General features: G+C 51.2%; 1 protein-coding gene across 1 annotated transcript in view; it reads left to right on the forward strand.

Annotated features, from left to right (window-relative positions):
- The window catches only part of ADGRD1 (adhesion G protein-coupled receptor D1), a 212,557-nt gene that overhangs the window by 173,480 nt on the left and 27,380 nt on the right, over window positions 1–11,697 (forward strand). The window contains exons 18-20 of the mRNA XM_011981953.1: window positions 3,265–3,368; window positions 4,189–4,300; window positions 7,035–7,188. Of these exons, the coding sequence (XP_011837343.1) occupies window positions 3,265–3,368; window positions 4,189–4,300; window positions 7,035–7,188 (370 nt within the window). The remainder of the gene's footprint in view (window positions 1–3,264; window positions 3,369–4,188; window positions 4,301–7,034; window positions 7,189–11,697) is intronic.

The raw sequence follows: 11,697 nt of genomic DNA on the forward strand, positions 1-11,697 counted from the left end.
GCCTGCCTCGGCCTCCCAAAGTGCTGGGATTACAGGCATGAGCCACTGCGCGTGTCCTCCAGTGGTTTTTAACTGAATTCAGTTTGGTGACTGCTGCAGAGGTGGATGTTCGTTTCCAAGAACCACTTCCTCTGCTGAGGCCTAAAACTTTTGTAACTGACCCTTCCTTCCATCTCTAGGCAGAGATCAGTGTGAGGGACAAGACTTTTCTGTTGCCTTAGGAGACAGCAAAGAAAGATTGCATATCCAGTACAATGTCAGTGTGTCCTGTGTTTGGTTTTATTCTTAGTTTATTTGGTTTTATTCTTAGTTCCTGCAAAATCTCACTTCCTCTAAAACAGCACTTCTTAAACCACATCTCTGTTTTTGTCACTGGGTCTTTTCCCTTCCTCCTCCAAAGAGTTTAAGAAATGCCAAGTTAAACATAGCTAAACAGGTGTTTTTTTGTTTTTGTTTTTGTTTTTTACCTGCAGAATCCTCAGAACCCTTAAGTGGCTTTATATTCATCTAAAAAGTCTTCTAAGGGGTGCAGAGAATGGAGTGTTTTCCAAATTTATCTGAAACCAGAAACATCATTTCATGGGATTCGCTAACAATGTCATGCAGAAACTGGAGTGTCACACACGGGGCATGGGGAATGTGGCCTAGGAATTTAGTTCCCTTCACCCACTGCGGCTATGCGGTTAATGGGGAATACTGCGGCTATGCGGTTAATGGGGAATACTGCGGCTATGCGGTTAATGGGGAATACTGCGGCTATGCGGTTAATGGGAGTAGCTCTTGGCCCGTCCATCTGCAGATGGAGATGTTTGTTTCCATTGCCGAGAATGCTGCGCCGGGAAGGCACTGGCAGCGTCGCCTATTGAGGAACTCGTTTTGCCAAACATACTCGGCAGGTGACTGAGGAGTGCCTTCCCCTCCCACAAGGCCCCTTCTGCCGGCAGAAGACGCCTGTGACCTCAGCTCCCACCTGGTGGCGCAGAGATGGGCAGCACTGGGCAGCCTCGGGCCTCCGGGCGGCCCCTGTTCACCCACAGTGTCCCAGGGGCACTGGCTGTTGCCAGGCAGGGATAGGGAGTGGGCTCTGGGCAGAGTCGGTGTGAGTTCACCGAAGTCTCCACCTTGAGTTCCTCCAGCCCAGTGCAGGAGAGCCCACAAGGGTCAGGGGAAGCTGAGATGGAGGCGCACACCCAGGGAGCATCGTGGTACCTGCTGCAGGGAAGCCCACGGGCGTGGCTGTGATTCCCAGGAGGCAGAGGTCAGCAGCCTGAAGGTCTTCTCAAATATGGGAGGCCAGGCCCAGGAGTTGAAGGAAAAAGGTTTATCCATGGGAGAAGGAATAGTGGGGCTCTCCCACCCCTAACTGGATGATTCTGCAATAACCAGAGACAAGAACAAGAAATCGCAGCCATTCTCCTGAGGGGACAGGGCGCCCCGTTTCTTCAAAGTCCCCTCTCACCCTCAGGGACACTGATGGTCTCCCCTGTGACTGCTCCTCTTCTCTCCCTGGGGCGTCATGAACCTGGAAGGGGGATTCTTCCATCTCCCTGGTCCTGGCCACGCAGTGCCCACCTTTCCCATTATAGCCACGACGTCTGTGGAGAGGGAAGTCCAGCCCCAGGGAAATCGGAACTTGTGCCCAGGTCCTTGCCTGCTGAGGCCTGAGCCGGCGTTCGGCACAGGTGGCTCCGCCCAGCCCTCAGCCTCTCTGCCTTGTCCCTGAGCCCGAGAGCACAAAAGAGCCCCTCCAGGGGAAATGCTGCTGGTGTCATGGCAACAGTTGCTTCACTCCTGATAGGGGCCCGGCCAAGGCCCTGTCTCCCGCAAGCACTGGACCCCAGAGAGGATACCAGGGCCTGCAGGGTGAAAGTGAGCTCTTGCTAAAAGGGGAGGCCCAGGCTGCGGGGTCCAGGTTGCCCCTACCCCAGCCCCACGCATCCAGGAATCTAGCACGTCTGCAGCCCCTCGGGCGTGAGCCCACTCCCTGTCAGTCACAGTCGAAGGCAGTGCTTGCTGAGCGTTCGGGCTTCCCATGGCCCCCTGGCCCCAGGTTGCTCCCTGAGGTCCGGGACACTGCCTGCCTCACCTTGAGCTGGGGTCCCCTGGGCCTGCAGTGTCTCCTCTGTCATTGCCAACAGCTCCTTATGCACTCAGAGTGGCCTCCTTTTGTTCCTTTGTCCTGGTGATCAGGGGAGAAGGCATTTAGACTCCCCCTACTCCCATGCCATGGGAGGAAGCTGGAAGCAGGGGTCTCGGAGGATGGGGGACCCGGGTCTGGGGACTGGGGTCTCTGTGCCCGACGGGGACAGCGTGATACAGGCTTCAGGCTTCAGCTGGGTCTCTGACAAGAGCCACAGACCACAGGAGGAAGCACGTGGCGCCCTCCTGCATGTGAGCAGCTGGGAGGCTGCCCTTCCAGGCCTGTGGCTTAGGAGCCCGGAGCCTCTTGGAGCCCAGGGTCACATGTGTCTGAGCTTGAGGCCCTGACTTGGGAACCGAGGGAGCGCCGTCTGAATTGTGCAGTTGGTGAACAGCGGCTTTGGTTCGATCCTTTGTGGCTCTGCAGCCGCTTAATCCCCAGGTGTGCTCTGCTCTGCCTCATTCCCTCAAGGTGTTGGGACCCCGCAGACATGGGTGCTGGAGACCACCACCGTGTCCATTTAGAGAGCTTTCCTGAGGCCCACAGTGTGCAGGCGGCAGCCATTGTGCGGGCACTGGGAGGGTCGCGGCCTCGGGCCGGGGCGGTAACCGGCTCTTCCCTAGCTGCTGCAGCACTTTGTGTTTGTAAATTCATGGAGTCCTTGTGGCCACTGGGAATGGAGAGCGGGCATTATTTTCATTTCATAGCTGAGTGTCACATGTCCCAGATTGTCAGCCAGGACATGGCCCAGCTGGGACTTGAACCTGGGAGGTCTGGCTCCGAGGCTGACTCTTCGTCTGCAGCCCTGTGTATTGCAGAGTAGACTGGACACTCAGCGCCTGGCCAAGCCCGTCAGCCGCAGTCTGCAGACTGTGGCTGAGGGAGCCTGAGTGATCTGTAGGGTACCTCGGGGCACTGGACATGCACGCACAGAACCAGGGCTGCAACCCCAGCATCAGCCTCTGTAGGTGGCAGCAACAGACATTTGGGCTGGGAGGCAGGGCTTGGTGGTCAGCACCACACTCACACGGGACCAGCTGTGCACCTGCCTGGGCCCTCTGTAGCTTCGGGCTCCGATGGGGTGGCTGGGCCAGCTGCTGACGCCTCTGCTCTGCTCCCCGCAGCTTGCACGCGGACACCAGGTGGCGCTGTCGTCTATCAGCTATGTGGGCTGCTCCCTCTCCGTGCTCTGCCTGGTGGCCACGCTGGTCACCTTCGCCGTGCTGTCGTGAGTCCCCTTTTCTAATCCACCCAACAGCCCCTCAGCCCCTGCCTGCACCCCAGATCTCAAGATGGATGAGACGGGAGAGGGGAGGGGCTGTGGCGGTAAGGGCACCAGGCTTAGCTAAGCTGGAAAGGTCTGGAAAGGCCCCCAGCCCAGGCACAGGAATTCTGGTGGAACCCAAGCCAGGCAAAAGGAGATGGCCACGGGCCGGGGGACACCTCAGCCCCCCTCAGTTCAGACATTCATTCTGGCTCCCACGTTCCTCAGCACAGGCGTGTGGTTGGCTCCGAGGGCCTGACTGGACCCAAGAGAGATGAGAACATGCTTGAATGGGGGCTGGACGATAACCAAGTAAACAAAAGCGAGAACAAACATCTTCACGGTGATCACGCCACGAGGCAGCAGGGCAGAGAGGGAGGGCTGCAGCTGGGTCCCAGCACTGGTCAGGAAGCTGATGCTGAGGGGGACATTCGGGCCGCCATGCAGGGACCGGGGAGAGGGTTTACCGCATGGGAACAGCTATGCAAAGCTGGAATAAGCTGGGACTTTGAGAAGCAGGAACATGAGTTGGGAAAGAAAAGAACTAAGTCAGGGCAGAGCCACGGCCCAGGGTCAGACTGTGTAGGGCTGGGTGGGCATGCAAGGAGCTGGGATCAGATCCAAGAGCAATAGGGAGCCATTGAGGGTCCACAGCAGGGAGTGACAGCAGCCCTTCTGGCTGCTCTTGGAGAAATGGATACAGGGACTCTGTGGGCCATGGAGCTGAGCCTGGGGGACTGGGTCGGCGCAGGGCCCGGGCCTCACACCCTGCTTCTGTCCTCAGCTCCGTGAGCACCATCCGGAACCAGCGCTACCACATCCACGCCAACCTGTCCTTCGCTGTGCTGGTGGCCCAGGTCCTGCTGCTCATTAGCTTCCACCTTGAGCCGGGCACGGTGAGTGGGCGCAGCTCCTTGTTCCTGCGCTGTCCTTCCCCTGCCTCCTCGGATGTCACTGGGTGGCACCTTCTCCTGCTAGCTTTTTCCACTCAAATTTCAGACCCTATCTCACCAGACAACCAGGGCTGTGGTTTTTCGGGGGAAGCAGAGACCGTGACGTGCACCAGCTGGTTCCTCTGCTGCACGCCAGCCTCCGGTAAAGCTGCCGCTGCCGCCACCCACTCACACTGCCTAGCATCAGCTACGCGCCAGGCACGGTGTCAAGGGCTTGCATCTGCAAAGCCATCTCACCCTCCAAGCACCTGTCATCCTCCCAGCCCACAGATAAAGGAACTGGGGCCCAGGGCTTACAGGCCTTGGCCAAGCTGCCGGCCTGGTGTGGGCAGACCAGGACTCTTGCCAGCTGCAGGCTGTGCGCCTCATCAGGTGCTTGACAGCAAGCAGTTGTGCCACCTCTGCTCAGCGAAGCAGACCTGCAGACCTAGATGCCACCTTTCCCTGCTCTTTGCATGGAGTTGGGAGTTCTCTGGGGCCCTAGGAAGTCTTAGACCTCACAGAAGTCAAAGAGCTGAGACTCTGAAGTGACCCAGCAGCGCAGTGACGTGGGCCTGTAAACCAGTTGATGGAAGAGAGAAACAGAGGGCTGCCTGCTCCATGTGTGGGAGGAAAAAGGGAGCTGGCAGAAGCTCTTAGGAACCCAGCAGGATAAGCCCGTGGTCTTAGGGTGCAATCAGGATTGGCCAACAGAAGATGAACGCTTTACCCCATGCCTAGCGGATCAGCAGAGCCTCTCCTCCTCACTGCCCAGCGGAGCCCTTTGTCCCCATGCATGTCCTGGGGCTGCTGCCTATGGACAGACCCGCCTTCCTGTGGCAGCAGGCACCTCCCTCACAGGGCACCCCCCCTTGGACTCGGGAGCATCCGTGAAGTTCCTGGATGCACCGTGAAATGGACAGGGTGTGCAATGGCCTCAAGCTCTCCTGCCGGATGCTTCTCAGGCTCCGGTGTGAACCATCATGCGAGGATTCCTTACAGTGCAGATTTTGGTTCAGGAGCTGTGGGTGTGGCCCAGAATACTGTATTTCTATCAATCATTCAGGTGATGCTGACGCTGCCTGTCCAAGTCCACGCTGGGGAGCGAGGTCCCACTGTGTGCTGGCAGCAGGAGGGGAGGCAGGTCTGCAGCATATCTGGGTGTCCATAACCCCAGCTGGTGGCCCTAGGGGACTGGGAGAGCATCTTTCCTCCAGAACCCTATGTCTGAATCCCAGGGAAGGGCTCTGATTGGTCCCTCTCTCCCAGAGACCTGTCTCTGAATCCCAGGGAAGGGCTCTGATTGGTCCTCTCCCAGAGACCTGTCTCTGAATCCCAGGGAAGGGCTCTGATTGGTCCCCCTCTCCCAGAGACCTGTCTCTGAATCCTAGGGAAGGGCCCTGATTGGTCCTGCTCTCCCAGAGACCTGTGTCTAAATCCCAGGGAAGGGCTCCGATTGGTCCCGCTCTCCCAGAGACCTGTGTCTGAATCCCAGGGAAGAGCTCCGATTGGTCCCACTCTCCCAGAGACCTGTGTCTGAATCCCAGGGAAGGGCTCCGATTGGTCCTGTTTGAGGGGTGTGCCTACAGGGTAAACCTTTGTGCCAGATGGGAGAGGATGATTGTAGTGGTTGGTCCCACCCGAGCCTCTCGGGTGGGGAGGGGCTGCTCCCCAAGGGAAAGGGGTAGCTGGTCCTGGAAGACACAGGGCCAGGGGTCGCTGAGCCAACAAAAATAATAGGTGTGTCTTATTTTTTATCTCTATATAACAGATCATGATGACAAGAAGCACATTTAGTGGCTCATACATTCCGTCTCTGAGAACTAACTGACTTGGGCACATCTGAAGGACACAACTTGGAGCACCAGCAGAGCTGGGTTGTCCTGGGGTCCTTGGTTTGTGTTCCTTCCTGGGCTCTGGTTCCCTGGACTTTTATCTAGAGCTAAGGGACAAGCCCTGGCTCTTCCCAGCACCTGGACTCACAGGGAGCAGAGGGGTGGAGCCCCAGGAGGATCTGAGGCTGCACAGTTCAGGGCCTGTCTCTCTCCATCCTGGGCACCTGGGGCCTCCAGGCTACAGGGGAGGAATGGAGAGGTTCCCAAGGCCCTACCTGTCTGTCCCTGAGCCCTATTGAGGGGAAGCCTGTGGAGCAACATGGTTGCCTGAGCCCCTTTCAGTTCTAACTACAACTTGGAAGCTGCAGTCAATTTAATTAGAACTAGAAGTCTCAGCATCTAGGGTTCAGCCACATGGCAGGCGGCAGGCTCCACACCTCTCTGGGAGCCACGTGGCTTCCAAAGTTCCCTGCTCCAGCCCTCACTTGGGAGGGAAACTCTTCCATAGTCCCCGCCTTAGCCCCAGTATCCACCCTGATTGGACCAGGTGAGTCATGTGCCTATCCCTGAGCCAATCCTGTTGCAAGGAATGGATAGTTTTGCTGATTGGTTGGGCCTGAGTCCTGTGCCCTCTCCTGAAACAATCACCATCCCTGGGGACAACATGGTACTGTGATTGGCTAGCCACGCCTCACGTGCTGCACCCAAATCCCTGGGCTTGAGCAACAGGAAGATACCCTGGGAAGAAATGTGGTCACATGACCAAAAGACCCCCAGGCCACGGATACTGGGAGACTGGGACCATAGCCACGTCCAGGGCCCACCCTGGGCTGTCTCACCTCCCATCTCTGGTTAAATCCTAGACCCCCTGCCGGGTGATGGCCGTGCTCCTACACTACTTCTTCCTGAGTGCCTTCGCATGGATGCTGGTGGAGGGGCTGCACCTCTACAGCATGGTGATCAAGGTCTTTGGGTCGGAGGACAGCAAGCACCGTTACTACTATGGGATGGGATGGGGTAGGTGGGGCAGGGCAGGTGGGATGGCAGGGCAGGAGGGAGAGGAAGAGATAGGTGGGGATGGGGTAGGCAGGACAGGATGAGACAGGTGGAAGTGGGGACAGAAGGGGCAGGTGGGGATGGGGGGAGGTGGAAATGGGGTTTGATAGGATGGGATAGGGAAAGTCAGATGTGCTTTCATCTTCATATTATGCTTCTTGGTGCCGCCTAGAGACCCAGCTAGGAAGGAGAATCCACTGGCTAATCAAAGGCAAAAATTCCACATCACTTGGAAACGTTTCCAGCCTTCCTGACTTGATTTATCAATTTTGGTGATCTTTTCAAAGAACCAACTTTTGGTTTGATTTTCTTTTTTGTTTTTCTATTATCTGTTTCTTTAATTTCTGCTTTAATCTTCATTCTTTCCTTTCTTCTGCTTATTTTAGCTTTAGTTTCTTCTTGTTTTCCAGTGTGTCGAAGTGAAAGTGGAGGTTACTGAGTTGAGATTTTCTTTTTTAATACAGGCATGTATAGGGATATATTTCCTTCTTCTCACTGCTTTAACTGCATCCTGTATGTTTCATTTGTGCCTTCATTTTAAATTCATCTCAAAATATTTTCAAATTTATTTAATTTTTATTTGACCCATTGATTATTGTGTTGTTTAATTTGCACATATTCGTGAGTTTCTCACTTTTTTCTATTATTGATGTCTGATTTTATTTCATTGTGGAAAGACAGCATATTTTGTATGATTTCAGTCCTTTTAACTGTATTAAGGTTTGTTTTATGTCTTAGTAAGTATCTGTCCTGGAAAGTGGTCCATATGCCCTTGAGAAGAATGTGTATTCTCCTGTTGGATGGAGCAGTCTCCAGATACCTGTTAGGCCTAAGTTGGTTTATAGTGTTGTTCAAGTCTTCTATTTCCTCACTGATCTTTTTTCTAGTTGTTCTGTCCATTACTGAAGTATTGAAGTCACCATTTGTTGTGTTGTCTATTTCTCCCTTCAATTTGTTGATGTTGTTTCCTGTCGCTTGGGGTTCTGTTTTTAGGTACACATATGTTTATACTTACATCTTTCTGATGAATCAACCCTTTTACCTTGATAAAACATCTCTTCATCTCCTTATGTTTTGTTTTAAAGTCTGTTTGTCCCATATGATTAGTAGAGCCACTCCAGCTTTCTTGCAGTTGCTGTTTGCAGAGTATAGATATTTTCCATCCTTTTACTTTCTACTTATTTGTATCTTTGAACCTAAGGCATATCTCCTGTAAACAGAGTACAATTGGATTTTTAAAAATTGTCTGTCAATTTCTGCCTTTTGGCTGGGTCATTTAATCCTTTCACATGTAATATTATGATATATATGGTGAATTCACATCAACAATTTTTCTCTTGGTTTTCTATGTGCTTACTGTCTGTTTTGTTTATTCTTCCTTTACTTCTTTCTTTTGAATTAAGTGAATATTTCCTAGTGTAACACTTTAATTCTCTTAATTATTTTTTCACTTTCTTTGGTTATTTTCCTAGCGATTGACCTAATGCTTACTATATACATCTTAGCATATTAGAATCTATTCCAAATTTATACTAAATCACAAGATATAAACATTATTTTTATATAGACATATTCTCTCTTCCTTTTGTTCTGTGATTATTGTTATACATATTACATCTATATAAGGCACAATTCAATAATACATTTTTATAACTATTGCTTTAATCTTGTATCTTTTAAAGAAGCTGGGATGAAAGGAGAGCAAGTGCAGATTTATAGAGTTATATTAACCTTCTTACTTCCTATTTCTGGTTCTCTGTATTTTTTTCCTGTGAATTTGAGTTTCCATCTGGTGGTGTTGCTTGCTGTGTGTGTATATGTTTCTGTGTGTGTTAAGATTACTTTTTGGGGTCATTTGCTTTCAGCCTGGAGAACTTTCTCTGTTATTTCTTGTAAGGCATGTCTGCTAGCAACAGATTTAGTTGTTGTTTATCTGGAAATGCCTTTATTTCATCTTCATTTTTAAAAAGTAGTTTTTCCAGATACAAGATTCTTTTCTGCCTTTTGTTCTTTGATTACGTCATCTCACTGCCTTCTGGCTCTGCTGTCTCTCATCATAAGTCAAGGCTCCATCTCACTGGGGCCCCTTGTATTTGAAGAATTGTTCTTCTGTTGATTCTTTCAAGACTTTCTCTTCGTATTTGTCTTTCAGCACTTTAACTCTGATGTGACTGGGTGTATATCTTATTGTGTTTACCTTTTTTTTTTTTCTTTTTGTGACAGGGTTTCAGTCACCCAGGCTGGAGTGCAGTGGCACCATCTCGGCTCACTGCAGCCTCCGCCTCCCAGCCTCAAGCGATGCTTCCACCTCACCCTCTTGAGTAGCTGGGACCACAGTTACATGTCACCATGCCTGGCTAATTTTTGTATTTGTGTAGAGACAGAGTTTCTCCATGTTGTCCAGGCTGATCCTGAACTTTTGGGCACAAGCAGTCCACCCACTTCAGCCTCCCAAAGGGCTGGGATTACAGGCGTGAGCCACCATGCCTGGCCCACGTTTTGGTGTTTTTTGAGCTTCTTAGATTAATTATCTTCATCAAATTTGGGAACATTTCAGCATTATTTATTGAAATACATTTTATGTTCCTTTGTCTCTCTCCTCTCTTTCTAATATTCCCATTATGAATAGGTTGGTGTGCTTAATGGTGTTCCACATTTCTCGGAGACTCTTGATTTTTCTTCGTTCTTTTTTTTCTTTGTTCTTCAAATTGCATAATCTTTCTTTATCTCTCTTCAAGTTCACTGACTCTTCTGTCAGTTTGGATCTATTTTGGAACCCTCTAGTGGAGTTTTAACATTTCAGTTATTATATTTTCAACTCCAGAATTTTAATTTGGTTCTTTTTTTAGAATTGTGATCTCTTTATTGCTATTCTGTGTTTGATGAGACAGGGTCGTTATGCAGTCCTTTACTTTTTCAACGATAGTTTCATTTAGTTCTTTGAACATATTTATAATGATTGCTTTGAAGTCTTTTTTTTTTTTTTTTTTTTTTGTGATGGAGACAACTGAGCCTTCTCACAGGCAGTTTCTGTTGCCTAGATTTTTCCACGTGTATGTGTCACACTTTCTGGTTTCTTTGTATATCTCATAGTTTTTTGTTGAAGACTTGTCATCTTAGATGATACATTGTAGCCACCCTTGATACAGATTCCCTCCTTCCCTGGCTTCTCCCTGCTTGCTTATTTATTTGTTTAGTAACTTGGCTGGACTATTTAGCAAGGTCTTTTTCCCTTGTGGTGTGATGGTGTGAGTCCTCTGAGGTCACTCCCCAGAGGGCAGTCTCAGGCATGTGCAGTCACCCTGGGATGACGGTGGTTTTAGCAGGGCAGGCTGTCTCTTTCCATGGCCTCTCTCTCCAGCTCTCTACTTATGTTTGTATAACACCATCTGCTAGGTTCCACTAATTGCCAGACTATGTCTCTGTTGTTTCCAACAATAGCTTGGGGCACGTGCTGCTTTACAGCTTGATCTGATTAACTCCAGGCCCCTTTGTAGGGGTATTTTTGAGGCTAGTCTTTGAGATTTGTTCTGACCCCAGGAAGACTCTTCTTAGCTGTCTCTTCCCTGGCTCTCTCCCGTAAACCGGCCGGAATATGGTTATCTTGGTGTTGTCATGGAGCCACCAGCTTCCTCTTCATTCCCTACTGCAAAGGCTCCGTTCTTCCCCAGACCACCTTAGGCTTGAACTTCTCCACTCTGTTTCAAATCGGTTCCCATGGGGAGCACTTTGGAGTTCTCTAACCTAATGGGTAGCTTCTTTTCCTGGGAAGAATTCCTGAGGTTCTGCTCTGGAGCTGCAGGCAAGGACAGTGGCCCACTTTTTGTGGAGTGACATGTCTGCCTCTCATGCAGGGCACTGGGTGGGGGAATAGCTTCAGATCTTCCGAGCTTGTCTCTCGCAGTGTAGAACCTCTGCCCCACGAGTCAGCAGAGATGAGGGCAGTGAGGCCCCAGGGTTCCGAGCCTGCCACACCTGGACAGACCCTGCGCACTATGAGTTGGAGGAGGAAGGGAGTCCCAACCTTTCAGCTGCTTTTACCTGGACTGGAGCTTCTAGAGCACAAAGTTTGGGGGAATGAGAAATGCGGGCAGCCCTCCCCACCTCCCCCAGCCTGGAGAGACACCACAGCCCTGGACTGGGAGCTAGAGGGAGTGGAGCCCCGTCTTCTTGCCCACACCTACTTGGAGCAGAGCCTGTGTCACGCCGAGCTGGGCAGGGAAGCAGGTTTTGGCTGAAGTGCCACAGACTCGGTCTTCTTAACAAGATTTAGTAGATTTTCTTGAGCCAATTTTTCTTAATTTGCTCTATACCCTTAGGGAAATGTGCAGAGACTTTAAATGATTATGTTTTTTAAAACTTTTTTTTCAGCGACAGCTGTCTCTGGGGAGGGGTCTGTTGAGCGGCTCGTGCTGTCATTCTGGGGAGGGGTCCGCTGAGCAGCTCGTGCTGTCATTCTGGGGAGGGGTC

This window comes from Mandrillus leucophaeus, unplaced genomic scaffold, assembly GCF_000951045.1.
Source record: "Mandrillus leucophaeus isolate KB7577 unplaced genomic scaffold, Mleu.le_1.0 Scaffold232, whole genome shotgun sequence".
NCBI lineage: Eukaryota > Metazoa > Chordata > Mammalia > Primates > Cercopithecidae > Mandrillus > Mandrillus leucophaeus.